At 55.2% G+C, this 18,056-nt stretch overlaps 1 protein-coding gene across 1 annotated transcript in view; it reads left to right on the forward strand.

The window, feature by feature from the left end:
* Positions 1-18,056, forward strand: part of SLC12A3 (solute carrier family 12 member 3) — a 50,271-nt gene that overhangs the window by 9,953 nt on the left and 22,262 nt on the right. Inside the window, 11 exon segments of the mRNA XM_006148402.3 lie at positions 4,004-4,088; positions 4,987-5,141; positions 5,466-5,573; positions 6,033-6,156; positions 7,867-7,968; positions 10,103-10,258; positions 10,966-11,065; positions 12,040-12,151; positions 12,272-12,412; positions 14,759-14,865; positions 16,293-16,375. Of these exon segments, the coding sequence (XP_006148464.2) occupies positions 4,004-4,088; positions 4,987-5,141; positions 5,466-5,573; positions 6,033-6,156; positions 7,867-7,968; positions 10,103-10,258; positions 10,966-11,065; positions 12,040-12,151; positions 12,272-12,412; positions 14,759-14,865; positions 16,293-16,375 (1,273 nt within the window).

Below are 18,056 nucleotides of genomic sequence, written 5' to 3' on the forward strand. Positions count from 1 at the left end.
CGAGAAATCACCCCCCAGGGGGGATGGTCACGCCGCAATCCCTTCTCCTCCATTCTCCTCTCGGGATCTTGGGCACGCACGCACATGCGCCCGGCGTGAGTTTTAAGCCACCGGGTCCGGGACACGAACCGCGGTCGACTACGTGGGAGTCCAGCGACATAGCCATTACGCTAACTGCTGGCTCCCAGCCTGGCTTGATTTTTAAGCCACCAGGTCCAGGACTCAGACCACGCAGCTGGCCATGGGGTATCCAGCGCTTTAACCTCCATGCCACTGCTGGACCTTCTTGTGTGCATCGTGGGTGGACAGACACCCTCGCGGGGCATTCCACTGCCTTGTTGCAGGTGGGCTTTTAGGCTCAGCATTCAGGGTGCCAGCCCATCTGTCCAGCCTTCTCCTGACCACGGTCACTACTCTCGTGACCCCTGCTCCAGCCTTGAGGAGACACTGCTCTGTCTGTGTGACCCTGTTCCTCCTCCACATGTTTGCCTATGCTGTTCTCTTTACTTGTGACTCCCTACCTTTGATTTTTTTTTTTAAAGAATGGTTTATTTAGCTGTATTTATTTAGTTAGTTACTTATTTATTTTAATTTGATCAAAGAAGGACAGAACGTGTGTTGGGGGGAGAGTGAGAAAGCGAGTCACCACGCCCAAGACTCAAACCATGGTCGTCCATGTGGGAGTCCAGCACCCTTAACCACCATGCCACCTGCTGGCCCTACTATCCTTGAATTTTTTTTTAGAGTTTTGTTTTTTTTTTTTTCTTTTTGCTATAGGTCACATGTGCTCTCCAGAAAGACAGAGAGAGACAGAGAGACAGAAAGCGAGAAGTCATCCCCCAAGGGGATGGCCACGCCACAATCCCTTCTCCTCCATTTTTCTTTTGGGATCTTGGGCATGCACGCACATGCACCTGGCATGAGTTTAAGCCAGTGGGTCCGGGACTCCAACTGCGGTTGACTACATGGGAGTCCAGTGACATAGCCATTATGCCAACTGCTGGTCCCGATCCTTGATTTTGTTAACTTCAAAAGTTCGGTTCCTCTCAAACACCTTCTCTAATACCTCTCCCAGGTCCTCTGTCAGAGTGTCCCTAGCATAATGTCGGCCTATCTCTGTGTCCCTATTTCCAGCTTAGCATCTGACACACAGTAGGTGCTTGGTCCACGTTGGTTGACTGACTAGTGGTGAAACTCAGTGCTAGGCAGAAGCATGAAGAGCTGGACAGTGAAGGAGGAGGAGAGATTGTACTGGCAGAGGCTCCAACAAAACTTCTGGGTGGAGGTGGGGCTAGAGCTGGGCGGGGAAAGCTGAGAAGCTGGGGCAGCCGCTGTGGGCAGAAGGATCACAGGCCTTGGCAGGCAGGCGTGGTCGGCATGGAGCTGGGAGCTGCGCTGGTACTCACGGTTCCCTTTCACCCCAGCCTCCGGTCCCCCTTGGAAGGTGTCCTTGATGCTTTTTTTGCAAATGAATTAAAGATCATGCATGGGGCAATCTTGAAGCTGGCCTGGCTCAAACTGGAAATTCTCTGGGGATGAGGGAAATCAGAGAGGGACTGTGTTTGTCCAGCTTTTCTCCCTTCCCTGGGGAGCAGCCAGCAGAGGCCTGGTCCACCTGTCCTGAGGTCCCTGCAGAAGTTAGGCTGTACTCAGAGAGCCTGGTCCACCCCAAACCCCACTGCAGAATATTGCCTGGGAATTCATCTGTCTGGTAGATGCTTCCTCGAGCTCCTCGGTTGCTGGCCAGCCCAGCGTACAGGTGTTGGGGCCGGCAGCTGTCTGGGAGCCGGCCGAGGCCGGCAGCTTCACTCTGTCCTAAATGCCCTTAAGCCTTAAAGGGGCCCTTGCTCTTGGACTTGGGCCCCTGCCTGTCCTCCGGGGCAGCATCTTTAGCAACAGAGCAGCTCTCGTTTGTGGAACCCTCACTGTGAGACTGGGCAAGTCCCTCAAAAATCCCTCTGGGCCTCCGTTTCACCAGCCGTAAGGTGGGCTCCCACCGCCCCTGCCTTGCAGGGAGCAGTGAGATTCGATGAGCTGATTCCCCGAAGAGCTTAGCACGATGCCCGGCACAGCACGGTGCTGAGCTAGTTGGCGTCAGGGTCATTTTTACCATGACACAGGTGAGCAAGCCAAGCTCAGAGAAGTGCAAGGGCTCGCCCCGGGCCACACAGGTGCCGAGGGGCTGGGGCGCAAGTGTCTAGAACAGAGAGGCCCCAACTTATCACAACCACCTTCACCGCGTAGTTCTGGGGTTGTCCCGGGACACGTCCCCGTGCGCAGCACCTTCACGGATCTATCAGCTGACATTCGCCGGCGCTTGCTGTAAGGCCAGGTTATTTTCCCGTTCTGCAGGTGGGGGTGCTGAGGCTCAGAGACGTTAGGCGCTTCCCCCAAAGCACACAGCTAGGAAGGCACGGGCTGAGAGAGAGATCCGCTTTGCCTGACTTGGGAGCGGGGTCTGAGATCTCAGAGCAGGATGTGGTACAGATGGGGCTGAGGGCTGGCAGAGGCATTTCCTGGGGCTGCTGTCACAAAGTGCCACAAACTGGGTGGGTTAGAACAATGAAAATGTATCCTCTCAGCGTTCAGGAGCGTGGAAGCCCCAAATCAAGGTGTGAGGGGGCTGTGCTCCCTCTCAAGCTCTGGGGGCGATCCTGCCTCACCCCTTCTGGCATTTCTGGTCTGGTAGCTGCGTCACTCTGACCCGGGCCTCTGTCCTCACATGGCCCCCTTTCTCCTCTGTGTCCATCTTATAAGGACACACTGCACTGGAGGTCCACCCTGCTCTGGGATGACGTCATCTTAGCCCATCACACCTGCAAAGACCCAGTTTTCAAATAAGGTCACACGCTGTGGTTCCAGGTGGATGTGAATTTGTGGGGACATGATTCGGCCCACTCAGAGTAGGGCAGGAGCTGGCCTGGTCTGTTGGCCTTGGGGTCAGGGATGCTCCCTGGAGGGAGACCCAGAGGTCCTGGTATGTGGGGCTCCAGGACCGTGGCTACGAGGTCCCTAAAGCCGAGATCACAGCAGAGCTGGGAGCTCCTGGTACTCCAGCCTCCCTCCAGCTCTGAACCTCTGCCCCCATTTTTTCTGGCCTGCCACACCCTCCCTCGCCCCCTGAGACCCCGCCCTTTGACTTGGCCTCTCTGTGTGTGAGGTCAGCTGCGAATGGGCAGTGAGGGAAAGGTGGGAGTTTCGCATCCACTTCCTTGGCCGACATGGCCTTCCCCAGAACCGGGGACTGTGCCTGGAGGGTGGAGCCTGCCTTGAACTTGCTGCAAAATTCCCATCCTGTGGGTCTGGGGAGGGTCAGGACCAGAGCCACGAGAAGTCCGGCGAGCCTTCCTGCCCTCAGTTTCCCCACCAGCCGGAAACATCTCAGGAATTTACGTCAGGGAGAAGCATCTGTGTGCTCGCCAGAGAGAGAGACAGAGAGAGGGAGAGAGCGGGAGAAAGCACCTCCCAATGGCGTATCCCTTCTCCACTTCTCCATCTTTTTGCAGTTCTGAGCACACATGCACATGTGCCCGACATGTTTTTTAAGCCACTGGGTGCAGAAGTTGAACCGTGCAGTCGGCCATGCGGGCTCCAGCTCCCGTAACCCCTATGTCACAGAGCTGGCCTGAGCTTATTACTGCTAGGAAAATTCAAGCAGAGATTTCTTCCTGGGAGTGGGAAGAGGAGGTTGGGGGCTTGCCTTCCACTCTTGTTTCTTGCCGTGGGACAAGACACGTCAGCTGGTGCCTAGCGACTCACCACGCTCACTGCGAGGGCTGCTGGCTAGCTGGCTGCTGGCCTAAAGCTCGGTGCGGATCCAGCCTTCGCCACATCCTGTGCAGCGGTGCTGCAGTGCCTGGGGGAACGACGTTCCCTGGGAAGGTGGCTCTGAAGGCCCACGTTGGAGGTTGCTGCCTTCCCTGGCCTCTGGCAGGGGTCAAGAGCCTGGAGGGAGGCCCAGAGGCCCAGAGGCTGACACCTCCGTGGTCCCTCCCTCCCACAGGACCCTGCTGTGGCCATCCCGAAGGGCACACTCATGGCCATTTTCTGGACCACCGTCTCCTACTTGGCCATTTCAGCCACCATCGGTAAGTAGCTGGCCAGCAGGAACAGGAAGTCCATGCCCGCCCTGCAGCGCCCACGAGTCCCAGCCACTAGAGGGCATCATGGGGTGGGCTTCCACTAACAGAGCCGGGCCAGGAGGACGTTGCGGTTCTAGTAAGTGGAGCCGTGGCCCTACTGCTGCGCCACCTAGTGGTGATCGTTGGTGGTGGGGACGAGGCAAGGGTTGAGCCCAGCCTCCTTCGGTCCCTGTAGCTCTTGGGGTTACAGGTTCACGAGTGAAGGTGCTTCTGACAGGTCAGGGTCCGACCCTAGGAGTAAGAATGATGATGACAATTCTAGCAACTGGCTTCCCATAGCCCAACTCTTTACGTGCCTATCACATTGAACTTAGGAGCTCCTGCATTTTCCTCATTTTCCAGAGGAGGACACAAGGGCTCAGAGAGGTTGAGTGACCTGCCCAAGGTCACACAGCCACTGAGTGATGGAGCTGGGCTTTGCACCCAGGCCTGGGCTGTTAACCTCTTCCTTGAACTCAGCCTCCCAGAACCATTTGCTCCCGGTGACCACCTGTGAGGGGACTTAGCTTGGGGCTCAGGGTTTGAGACCCAGGTCTCCGTTGGAGGGAAGACATTGTGAACTTGAGCCTGTCAGTCAAGCTCGCAGTGCCTCTGTAAAATGGAATCAAACAGAAAAGTCATAGCAACCCCAGCTTCCCAGGAGCATGGCGATGGCCTCTTAGCCTGTGCCTGGCGCGCCGCAAGCACGCCTGCGTGTGAGCTCGCATCATCATGGCGTGATGAAGGAAGAGCTGCCCCATCTGAGGCGTCTTGCCTCTGCTGCAGTGGCCGGCATTTTGGGGGTGGGAAAGGGCAGAGGAAGGGAGGGAGGGAAGACCTCACACATCCTCCTCCCTCTTTGGAGGTTCCTGCGTGGTGCGTGATGCCTCTGGGGTCCTGAATGACACGGTGACCCCGGGCGCAGGCGCCTGCGAGGGGCTGGCCTGTGGCTACGGCTGGAACTTCACCCAGTGCGCCCAGCAGCACAGCTGCCGCTATGGCCTCATCAACTACTACCAGGTACCGGGGATCTGCCAGGAAGCTGCCGCTCGTCAGCCGCAGGGAGCCGAGTGGGGAAGGGAGGGCCTCTCAGGGCAGGAATAGCCCTGGGTAGAGATAGTCTGGGGGCGCTGGGCCCTAGGCTCTGGGGAGAGCAGCTCAGAGCTCGGTGGGACTCCTGTGCTATGTCCTGCCTTGGGGTGCACACTGGGATCCCCAGGCGAGGGATGCAGATTCGAACGAATGCTCCAGGCTCCAGTTCTGCCTGTGTTAAGGACTGGGGTGCTACAGGAGGGGCTCGTGGCTCAGCCCCCGTAGAGTTTCTCGAACCCTCTGTACCTGTAGACCATGAGCATGGTGTCCGGCTTTGCACCCCTGATCACGGCCGGCATCTTTGGGGCCACCCTCTCCTCTGCCCTGGCCTGCCTCGTCTCTGCTGCCAAGGTCTTCCAGGTGAGGCTGCAGACAGGGGCTGAGGTGGTGCTTGGGGTCTGCGTTGGGAGGCCCAGGCGGTAGGGTCCCAGGTGACTGCTATGAAGAGCCGAGAGTCATGTGACAGGGTGTCTGGAAGGAAGGACAAAGGGCTGGGTAGCAAACTGTGAAGGCAGCACCCGTCACACCTGCGCCCCCCGAGGCCCTTGCCTGTACAGCCTGGCAGCCTGCCTGCAATCCCCCCAGCCGAGTCTACCCGGCTGCAGCCCACCCCGCGTTGTGCCCTGTTACTTTCGCTGTGGTGAGGTGGGGAGGGCAGGGATGTCACCCCGTTGAACAGAGAGAGCCATCGGAGCCCAGACCGGGCAAGTGTTCTGCTGTGGGTGTGCATGGGGCCCAGCAGGGCTGGAGCTCCCCTCCCTGGAGGAGGAGAGGCAGCAGGTCCCAGCCAGGGCTGAGTGTGGCGCTTGATGCCCGCAGTGCCTGTGTGAGGACCAGCTGTACCCGCTGATCGGCTTCTTCGGCAAAGGCTACGGCAAGAACAAGGAGCCCGTGCGCGGCTACCTGCTGGCCTACGCCATCGCCGTGGCCTTCATCATCATCGGTAAGGGCTGCCTGGATTCAGCAGGGCCCTGGCCTTCGTCCCTGCCCGGACCCTTTCCCTGTCCCAGGACTCGTTCGGTATGCCGACTTCCCTTGCTCAGGAGTTGAGCTAACGACCGGGTCCTAGCCTTTAAGCGACTGACCTGGGCAAACCCGGTTTCCAGACCGTGGGCTTCTAGACTCCTTGCGCTTCAAGGCGAGGGGTGCCTTAGAAAGAGCCAGCTGTGAGACCTCGCACGAGGCACTTCAGCTCCCTGGACCTCAGTTTTCTCATCTGCAGAATGGGATCCACGGGGCATCGTGGGTGTGTCACAGACAGGCAGGACAAGACCACGTGTGTACACGCACACCACACATGTGCACGCCCATATGGGGTTAGCAGTGTGTGCACACTCACACACCCCATACTTCCTGATTAGCTGAGCCACGGGGCAGAGCTCATTAGGGAGGCGTGGCCGTGCCAAACCAGGTAATGGCCATGCTGTGACATGATGTGCCCTGGTCCCTGCTCCCTATGCAGGGGTCAGGGGTAAAGGAGGCTGGCAAAACTCCCTGGGCATCTTCTTGCCATGGCCAGATCCTTGCTGCTTGGTCTGGCATCAGCAGTCCCCAAGATCTCCCTAAAAGTCTAGTCACTGTCGCCCAAATGAACGCTGGACGCTCCTGGATCCTGACCCAAACAAAGCAGTGGCAGGGCCACTCTCGGTATGGACACATCAAGGCAGGCCTGGCATGCTCCGGGCCCATCTCCACGTCCTGCTCACCAGGGCCCAGAAGCTGGCTTCCCGACAGTGCACCGCGGCTCCGACTCAATGTCCCTTTATCTGGGTGATCTAACGTGGCTTCAGGCTGCTGTGGGCATGGATGGGGCCCAGCAGGGACTGGAGTTCAGGGGGTCCCAGATCTCAGGAGCTCTGGGGTAGGGTCATGGGACAGTTACATGGAGTTGTGTGCAGGGGGACTCAGAGCCTAAGGAGTGTTTGTCTTGTTTAGGGCTCCCTGGAAGCTGGTGGAAGAAGGATTCACTTGCCAAGTGTTCTAGGGTGTCGGGGGCAGTGGCAGTGAGACAGGGAACAGAGCGGAGGTGCCACTGTGATTGGAATTGCGATATAGGCCTGGTGTCCTGGGTCACATTGCAAAATGTTTTTTTCTTTTTTAAAGCTAATTTTATTTGTGACAGAGAGCATGAGTGTGTGCATGTGAGAGAGAGAGAGACAGAGACAAGCACCCTCGACAGGGTCACATCATGCCATGAAACATTTCCCCAGCTCTCTAGCCCATCAGCATCTCACGCACGCACACCTAGTGTGCCCCAGGTGGACAAGGAATCCACCGTCAGCCATGCGGCTTCCAGCACTGCAGCTTAGCACACTGCTGCCCGTGCCCCTGAGGCTGGGCTGCAAACTTAATTTCTTATTGTCATCTGTGGTCCCAACAAGAACACTGGGACAGCCATTAGCCTTGCTCACCCCATAACCCAAGGGGGTCTAATCTCACATTATCCTCCATCCTTTTCAAAGATGGCAGCTTGCAATTTATAAGACAGCATCCCTTTGAGTGTCAAAATGAGGGACCCATTTCACAGGTGAGACAGTTGAGACTCACCGAGCCTCCAGGGCCTGTCTAGGACCCCCGAGCCTATAGGGAGGGTGCCAGGCAGCTCCTCAGTGGAGTTCCCCAGCTGCTGTCCTCTCTCCCTGGGTCCCTGCAGCGGAGCTCAACACCATCGCCCCCATCATCTCCAACTTCTTCCTGTGCTCCTACGCCCTCATCAACTTCAGCTGCTTCCACGCCTCCATCACCAACTCGCCTGGTAAGCAGCCCCTCACCTCTCTGCAGGATGAGCCCCTGGGGGATGGGGGCTTGGAGGCGGGTGGGAGTGGAAGGCACAGATTGAGGGATGCAGGCAGTCCAAGGCCACTTCTATTGAAGCCAATTAGTTAAAGGGAGCGTTCAGATGATAATAACGAATAACAGCAGCTGGGCTTTTTGGTTTATTTTTGTTTTTCCGTTTTTGCTACAGGGTATGTACACTTGCCAGAGACAGAGAAAGAGAAATCACCCCCTTCCTCCCTCCTCCCCCTGTAGGAATGGCCATGCCACAATCCCTTCTCCTCTCAGGATTTTGGACACACAGGCACCCAGTGTGGTTTTCAAACTGTTGGGTCTGGGGCTTGAACCATCACTTGGCCACGTGGGATATAGTGCCTTAATCAGCACACCACCTGCCGGCCCCAGACAGCTGCTCTTGAGCAAGTACGGGCACCGTGTGCTTGACAGGGATTCATGTGCTGTTTCCAGCCTGTAGAGGTTGCCCAGTCTGTGCTTGACAGGGATTCGTGTGCTGTTTCCAGCCTGTAGAGGTTGCCCAGTCCCTTCCTTTACCAATTTCCCGCGAGTCAGGAGTGTAATTTCCAGAGGGAAGAAAACGACCGAGGGTCCACGGAAGGGCTGTCACAGTGGTTCTCTAGGGGGCGCTGTTTGAGTCCAGCGAGCACAGAGCTCACAGATTCATTTAGAAATCACCCCTGGCACAACGCGTGCATTCTGAGAATCCCAGGAGAACGGAGGAGGGATTGTGCATGGCCATCCCCCCTCACCCCAACCTGGGGAGGGATTTCTCAGGTTCACTCCGCCTCTCTCCTTTCCAGTGAGTGCATGCACCCTATGGCAAACAACAAAACAACAAAAAAGCCACGGGCTGCTCCCATAGCTTAGTTGTTGAGGAAGCTGGATCCCACATGACTACAGTTCGAATCTTGGCCCTGGTGGTTTGAAAAACCTGTTGGGCATGTGTGCGTGCATGCCCAAATCCTGACAGGACGGAGAAATTGAGAGGGGATTGTGGTGTGCAAAGCCCCCTCGTGGGGTGATTTCTCCCTTTCTCTCTCTGGTGAGCAATAACCCTTTGGCAACAACAACAACAAACAAAAACAAAGCAAAGCTTTTGGGGCCAACCAGTGGTATGGTAGTTAAAATGGCTGGATCCCAGATGGCTGACTGAAAGCACAGCAGTTCAAGTCCTAGACCTGGAGGTTTGAAAAACAAGTTTGCTGCATGTGTACATGTGCCCAAAATTCCTAGAAGAGAATGGAAGAGAAAGGACTGCAGCGTGACCATACTCCCTGGGGAGGGAGCGTTTTCTCATTTTCTCTCTCTCTGAGCGCACACACCCTGTAGCTAATTAAAAACAAACAAACAAACAAACAAAACTCCAGGTAAATGAGGAAGGTATTTTCTTTTCTTTTTTTTTCTTGAGAGGTTTTTGCTATAGGGCATGTGTGCTCTCCAGAAAGAGAGAGACAGCCAGAAAGCGAGAAATCACCACCCAGGGGGGATGGCCATGCCGCAATCCCTTCTCCTCCATTCTCCTCTCGGGATCTTGGGCACGCATACACACATGCCCAGCGTAAGTTTTAAGCCACCGGGTCCGGGACTCAAACCATGGTTGACTACATGGGAGTTCAGCGACATAGCCATTATGCCAACTGCTGGTCCCGAGGAAGGTATTTTCTAATTAGCCCCATCACTGAAGGGCCTTGTACAAAACCACAGTGTGTGCAGTGGTGCCCTGTGTTTGTGCCATGAGACAGGTGTCGCGAGTGGCACCCTGGCCTGGCCCACTGGTGTGGCCCATGTCCTTTCCCCCTGAGCCGTGGCAGCCGGCACTGTTGCTGAGGTCGGACACCCTTGGCTTTGTTTGGCCAGAACTGGACGCTTCCTCTTTGCCATAGCCCAAGGACACAATGGAACACCAGCCGTGGTGGACAGGTGGTCCTCCCTGAGCCTTTAGGCCCAGCCCTAGGAGGCGGGGTAGATGGTACTAGAGTATGGTGGCCATGGCCAGTGGGCACAGCTGGCATTGGTGCCCAGTCTTGCTTGGCAGCTCTGGTCCAGGAGAAGGCGCCAGAGAGCTGGGTGTGCCACTGAGCTGTGCCCCGCTGCAGGGTGGAGACCCTCGTTCCGGTACTACAGCAAGTGGGCAGCACTGTTTGGGGCGGTCATCTCCGTGGTCATCATGTTCCTCCTCACCTGGTGGGCGGCCCTCATCGCCATCGGCGTTGTCTTCTTCCTCCTGCTCTACGTGATCTACAAGAAGCCAGGTGTGCACCTCAGGCTGCCTGGGGCTCGGCTGCTCCACCCCGGGCAGCTGGGCAGGCAGCTGGAAGCCTCAGTGCTTTCAGGGTCCATACTGTCCCTTCCGCCTCATCCCTCCCTGTGGGGCAGGGAGTTAAAGGGGTGCCCACATGGAGCTCATCCTGTTCTGGATCACCCTTTATGTGCCCAAGACCCTGGGATTCCCTGCCTGAAGGACCCCCATAGGCCTATGCTCCCAGCCATCCTTCCAAGAGGGACTGGCCATGGCACGCACACCTAGGCCAAAGGGTGGCTGTTTGAATGACAGATGGACCAAGCGTGGACACTGGGCAGGGCTGTTCATGTGTGTGCCAACCAAGATCCAGGGTGACAGAGATCTGAGGGTGGGACACGGAAGGCCCAGAAAGCCTGGGATTCTAGCTTTAAACCTGGACTTCCGGGTCACTGTGAAGGTCTGTTGGTTAAGGCAGAAGGTAGTCTGTAGAGTTCAGTACCTTGATGATAATGCTCAGATATGTAGCCATGTGACCTGTGGTCCCCAGCCCTGCAAACTTTAGGAACAGTTCCATAGGCTACACGCCTGCCAGGTGGCCCTGCTCCCGGGACTCAGTGTCTAGGGAGGGCTGGCACTCACATCCCTGCTCCCACCCTCCCTCCAGACGCCTGGTGTCTTACACTGCTCTCTAATCTTGCTCTCTCACCCTGCCCTCAGAGGTAAACTGGGGCTCCTCTGTGCAGGCTGGCTCCTACAACCTGGCCCTGAGCTACTCGGTGGGTCTCAATGAGGTGGAAGACCATATCAAGAACTACCGGTGAGCTGAGCTTTGGGGGCCCCTTCTAGGACCCCGGGCTGGTGATGACCTTGCCTGGGGACCATCTGAGCCAAACCTGTCACCTGATGTTGGCAGACTAGGGTTGGCAAGGTCCCCACTCAGGACAGAGAGGTGGAGGAGTCCCACCTGGCCAACACACCAGGGGTGCATTGCCTGCTAGGAACCGAGCAAGTCAAGGGACCTCTCTGTGCCTCAGTTTCAACAGCAGAGAATGCTCTGTCGTAGGGACGACTTGATGTTGTGATTCCCTCTGCAATAATCCTGGGAGGCTGCGAGTGACAAACCTTTTCCGGGTGCTCTTCAAGGTGGATTCCCCTCCTTGGAGAGGAGAATTATACACCTGGAATCCCCTTCCCACCGGGTCCTAAAAATGATAGTGGGACGATGTCGCACTTCCTGTGAGCCAGGCGCTGCCCAGAGTGCCTTGTACAGTCTCATGACAACCCTCCGAAGTTCGTGAAAATATAACCCAGTCACAGATGACGACTCTGAGGCACAGAGAGGTTAAGTAACAGGCCCAAGGTCACACAGCTGGGGAACGGCTGGCGGCATCTGCTCTGGTCGAGTCTTGTGGTCCGAGAGGCCCTTGGCCTCTCAATGACGCAGTGGCACAGTCGTCGCCTTGGCAGTGAGATCGTAGAGGATGGGCCTCATACTCCTCATCTTTGTTCTTCCCACCACCAGGCAGGGCTGCACAACGCAGGGCAGTGGGGGGCACTGGGTGCAGTGCTTGGTGGCCTGCACAGGAAGGACCAGGTGTGGCCACAGTGTGGAGGCCACCAAGAGCTTGAGGGACCCTGGAAGTCACCCTTGAGTCCCAAGCAGATCAATGAGGCCCAAAGGGTGCAGGGTCTTCCCTGAGACCACATCGAGGTCAGGGAGATCTGGGAGGTAGAGGAACTCCTAGGACGCTCATGGCCTCTCCTGATGGCTCAGGCCTTTTCCCTTCTCAGCCCCCAGTGCCTGGTGCTCACAGGGCCCCCCAACTTCCGCCCAGCCCTGGTGGACTTCGTGGGTACCTTCACCCGGAACCTCAGCCTGATGATCTGTGGCCACGTGCTTGTCGTGAGTGTTTCCCGCAGGGGGGCAGGGCCATGCTGTGGGGTAACCGCCGGGATGCAAGTCCCCCACAGGTGGAGCGGGAGGTGGCTGTGCATGGATGTTGCCTGCTCCCACTACCCACAGGGGCCCCGCAAGCAGAGGATGCCCGAGCTCCGGCTTATCGCCAACGGCCATACCAAGTGGCTGAATAAGCGGAAGGTCAAGGCCTTCTACTCCGACGTCCTCGCCGAGGACCTCCGCAGTGGAGTCCAGATTCTCATGCAGGTAGGCTGAGGGCCTTCCCGCAGCACCGACGGCTCGGCGTGGCCCCTTGGCAGATGCAAAGTCCTGGGGTCTAGTTTCAGCTCTTCTTGCTGTGGCAGGAGCCCCACTTTTCCTACATCTCCAAATGTGCTGGGTTCAGGGCACTTTCTCAGGGTGCCCAGCACCTGGGACTGAGGAAGCTGGTGGGGGACTATGTGCCTGTGGCCAGTTCTTGTTTTTGCTTCTATTTTTTAAAGATAATTTGCATACAGTAAACTGGGGGAAAAAAATCAAGTGTACAGTTTGATAACTGTTTGCATGAAGAGATCACCCCCCAGCAGTATGTAACTGCCACTCAGATCAAGATCTGGAATGTTCCAGTGGGCAATTCATTTTAATGCTCGGTTCCTCATGTATAAAATGAAACGTGTGGATAAAATAATAACAGCTGCTAATTCCGAATCCGCATATGAGAATCCTTTTCATTTTTCCTTTTTGTATTGCCAAGGGGCATATGTGTTTGCCAGAGAAAGACAGGGATGGAGTGGGGGCACAGGGAGAAAACGTTCCCCAGGGGGCATGGCTGCGCTGTGATCCCTCCGGTTCTCCATCCTATCAGGATGTGGGGCACACAGGTACACATGACAGCGTGCTTATCAAGCCTCTGTGGCTGGGATTTGAACTGCGGCCAGTCTTGTGGGATCTGACTCCTTTCACCAATAGTCTATGGGGCAGGTCCCCAAATCCTGATAGTTTTTAATTTTTCCCTAATACTTTAAAATATTTCTAAAAAATAAAGACACAAGGATCTTTTTTTTAAGCTTATTAAAATATTTGGGAAGAAGATAAAGATGATGATACTGGAAATGTGCAAAACATTAGGAATGTACGAAGTGCCAATGGAGTGTACACTTCAAAGCGGTTAATTCTGGAAGCCAGCAGGTGGTGTAGTGGTTAAGGCGCTGAACTCCCACGTGATTGACTGTGGTTCTGATTCCAGACCCAGCAACTTGAAATTCACACCGGGTGCATGTGTGTGCATGCCCAAAATCCCAAGAGGAGAATGGAAGTGAAGGGATCACAGTGTAACCATCCCCCTTGGGGAGTGATTGCTTGCTTCCTATCTTTCTGTCTCTCCAGCAAGAACATGCACCCTATAGCAAAAATCTCTTTAAAACAAAACAAAACAAAACAAAACAAAAAACCAGTTAATTTTGTGTGAATTTAGCTCAAAAATATTTTTTTAAATTTAAACAGTAAGAAAAAAGAGGGACTAGCAGATGGCATACTGGTTATGTCATTGGACTCTCACATAGTTGATTGTAGTTCAAGTCCCAGACCTAGTGGCTTAAACTCACGCTGGGCACATGTGCATGCATGCCCAATATCCCAAAAGGAGAATGGAGGAGAAGAGATTGTGGCATGGCCATCCCCTCTGGGGGGTGATTTCTTGCTTTCTGACTCTGTCTCTCTTTATCTTACCAATGAACACACGTGCTCTAAAGTAAAAATCTCCCTAAAAAAAAAGAAAAAGAAAGAAAGAAAGAAAGAAAGAAAGAAAGAAAGAAAGAAAGAAAGAAAGAAAAAGAAAGAAAGAAGAAAGAAATATCAGGGCCTAAATGTGATGCTCTGCAAGAGATACCCACATGGGAAGGGTGCCCGTTCAAGTCTGGAGACCTCCCTGAGTACTCTGGCCATGTATGTGCCTGTGGTCTGGACCAGTCAAAGCTGGGGGTGGGTTGCAGCATCAAGAACCTGTGGGTGATGCTGTATCTCCATCTGTCTCACTCACAGACTAAATGAAGAAACCTTTTAAAAAGGGGAGAGAAGTAGAAAAACCATATGGGAGATCAGCAGGTGTTAAAATATTGTTCTGGGTCCCAGTTGGCATGGTGGTTAAGGCACTGGACTCCCACATGACCAGCTGTGGTTTGAGTCCTGGACCTGGTGGCTTGCTTTCTCTCTCTCTCTCTTGTGAGTGCATGTGCCCTGTAGCAAATTAAATAATAATAGTAAGTTAAATTTTATAAAAAGAAAAACTGTGTGGATTACATGACCCAGGACTACTCTAAACTTGACATTCGAACTCAAGTTTCATGTCTAGAGAAACCATTTGTTAGAGAAACAGGAGCTGGGATGATCCAGAAGGAATAGTCTAGGCCTTGGCCCAGACCCAGAAGAGGATGACTTTGGCTGTAGCTACACCTTTCTCATGAGTGTGTCCAGGCAGAAAAGACCCTAAACAGAAGAATGTATTTCCTGAGCTCCTGCAGCAAGGATGGAAGGGAGGCTTTGGGTGGCGTGAGTCCCAGTCGCCAGCCCTGCCCCTCTGACTGATCCCCCACCTTCCTCCTACACCCCTGGCAGGCCGCAGGTCTTGGGAGAATGAAGCCCAACATTCTGGTGGTTGGGTTCAAGAAGAACTGGCAGTCAGCTCACCCAGCCACGGTAGAAGACTACATCGGCATCCTGCAGTGAGCCTGGGCATGGCAGGCGGGGGTCTGGGCTTGGTTGATTTGGGCTACTGGGGTTTCCTGGACCTTGAGAAGTGGAGGAGCAACAGTGTTTGCTGTAAGAAGTTGAGTCTACTTGTTTAAAACTGAGAAAGAAACAGGCCGGCGATGCCCTACTTTGACCTAAGGGTCATGGACCCCAAGTCAGCAGGGACCAGGCAGGTTACACAGAGTGCAGTGGGCCAACTGTGAGACAATAGGGAACAGTGAGGATTGTGGTAAACTGGGAAGAGCTGCTGCTACTTGACTGGAGCCAAGTGTGTCCACACAGACATGCGTTGGCAGATCTAGTTTTTCAGGGTTGCTGAAAATGTGGGTTTTAAGATAGAAACCTTGTGCCCACCTGGGGCTTCAGAAGACCCACAGGCAACCAGCTTAAGAGCGTTCAGATGGTGCCACTGAGAATAGGCTTGAAAGCAAGCTTGTTCCCCGAGCTGAATGCCCTGAGGTTTCAGGGTGGAGTCCACACCCTGCCTCCTTTAGCCGAGGCCATACGAGGTCCTGAGAATGTCTGTGGAGCTGCTCTTCTGCCTTGTGCACGGAGGCGGTGTGCAGGGCCATTAAGGGACACAAGGCTGTGGGCCAGCCTGTGGCATGGTGGATCCCACATGGCTGAACACGCAGTTGAGCCCTCGACCCAGTGACTTAAAAAACATACCGGGGTTTTTAAAGGGGTCATGTGCATGCATGCCCAAAATCCCGAAAGGAGAGAGAAATGAAGAGGGGATTGCATTGCGACCATGCTCCATGGAGGGTCCTTTCTCATGTTCTCTCTCTCTGGTGAGTGCAACTGCACTCCTGGCAAAGTTGGTTTTTTTTTTTTTTTTTTAATAAAAAGAACACCAGGTGGTGTGTGGGGGCCCTGGGGCCTGCTTCTGTGACTCAGGGTGATCGTCTCGGCTGCCTCTAGCTGAATCACAACCCCAGGTAGCCTGGTCTCCAGGCTCCTTTCAGCCCCAGCACTTGGAAACACCAGGGCCTGAAAGGTCCCTGTCCCGGACACACAGTTCAGGAGTCCAGGGGAGGCAGGGCTCGGCCCACCGGCTCAGGCCGTCCCGTGTGTGCTGAGGCCCTATGGCGGTCAGCGAACATTGTTTCGCGGCCTGAGTTTTCCAGACCTTCCACGGAGACAGCCTATTGCCTGAGCGGGGCTAACCCTGGTGCACGCCATTGCATTCTCAGCCATCGCATTCTAACCCCAGCCAGTCACCTCTGTGGTCTGTGACCCTGAGTTACCCCTTACCATGGGGCTAATACACACCCTCTGCTAGTCCATGGGCAGGCTGTGAGGATCGCCCAGCTGTGTGAGGAGGGGCCTGGCTTGGTTTCCCTCCCCCGCACAGTGGGAGTGGGACTGAGGGCCCTGACCCTGCCTCCTCTCTTCTCAGCGACGCCTTTGATTTCAACTACGGCGTGTGCGTCCTGCGGATGCGTGAGGGGCTCAACATCTCGGAGGTGATGCAGGCACACAGTGAGTCCCTGCGGAGACCCTGGCGAAGTCCACAACGGGTCTCAGAAAGTTCTAGATCCCCCCCCCCTTTTTAAGTGGCAGAGGGAAGAGAGGAAATAATTAGTATGGAATCAAAGATCACAAACTCATAGAACCCAGCCCTCCATGGTCCCTTAGACCCTCAGCTTTCCAAGTGGAGAAACCGAGGCTCAGAAAGGGAAGTGGCCAGGCCCAGGTCCTGCTCCCAGCTGGGTTACCACATCAGCGTTTTAGGGACTGGGTCGGATCAAAAGGATCTAAAAAGAAAAAAGGTGAGGTGGGAGGAGGAGCACGCCCACGTGAAGACATCAGAATATGGAAATACTCCCCTAGGGGCCACCACGACGTTTTGGCCTTGAAGACCATCTTAGGCGTACCAAGGGGCGGCGTGCTTTCCACTTGAAGGTCATAGATGACTAGGCAAACTCTCAATCTGTGCTATTAAGAAGCGCGAGAGAAATAAGTATATGAAAACAGATGCGAGGTCGTGCCAGGGGAGCCAAAGGTTGGGCTCTGCATCTCTTTTCTTTTTTAAAGTTTATTTATTTCCATGCACACACAAGCGAGAGAGAAAGAGAGAGTGAGAGAGAGAGAGAGTGAGAGAACATCTTCAACAAGGATCCGTACCTAGCCTTAGTCAGGCCCAGCGTGGACCAATGTGACCTAGCATATTCAGGGAGGTCTCCGGGCTTGAACCTAGAACCTTCCCGTGTGGGTCAGCCTCACAGAGCATGGGGGTGTTTTTTGGTTTGTTTCTTTGTTTTGAGAAGTTTTTGCCTTAGGGCGTGTGCACTCACAGGAGAGAGAGAGAAACAGACACAGTGAGAGGGAAAGTGAGACATCACCCCCCAGGGGTGATGGCCATGCCGCAACCCCTTGTCCTCCATTATCCTCTCGAGATCTTGGGCACACATGCATATGCACCCGGCATGAGTTTGAAGCCACCGGGTCCAGGACTCGAACCACGGTCGGCCATGTGGAAGTCTAGCAACGTAACCACTACGCCATCCGCTGGTCCTGAGCTTTGGGCTTTAAGCACTGCATCACTCTGTAGGCCCAGACTCTGGGTGTCTTACAGGCAGAGGTTGGGTCTGTCCACCCATGTCACGGAGCGCCCAGGGCACCCCTGGCACACAGCAGCTGGTCAGTCAGTGTTTGTGCAGCCGATATTTACGGAGCAGTCATCACGTCCCTGACTGTCACTGCGCTAGGTGTGGGGGTTCGGCAGGACCAAAGCAAAGTCTCTGCAATGTCCCCGTGGGAGCAACTACTTAGCAAGTGGACCCATAAGTCATCTCAGAGCACAGGAGCGTCCTGCCCGAGGAAACCAATGCAAGGCACAGTGGTCAGGAGGGGCTTCTCTGAGGTGGTGACCTTTTTCTGAGGAGAGTGTTTTCCATTGCGGCCCTGAGAGGGGAATGAGCTTGGCCTGTCTGAGGTGCAGGAGGAGAAAGCCCGGCATGGCTGGTGCGTGAATAGCCCGGGAGCAGGTGGGCCAGTGGGAGCCAGGGGTTCACGCATGCAGTGGGGTGGAGGCCAGGTGGGGCAGAGGCCAGACTGACTTCCTCATGGCAGGAGGTCCCGGGAGAGGACGAACCCAGATACGTGCCCAAGGGAAGAGAGCCTGTGACCAAAGCTGCCCCCTCTTTTGCAGTTAGCCCCG

This window comes from Tupaia chinensis, unplaced genomic scaffold, assembly GCF_000334495.1.
Source record: "Tupaia chinensis unplaced genomic scaffold, TupChi_1.0 Scaffold000235_1, whole genome shotgun sequence".
NCBI classification, from domain to species: Eukaryota; Metazoa; Chordata; class Mammalia; order Scandentia; family Tupaiidae; genus Tupaia; species Tupaia belangeri.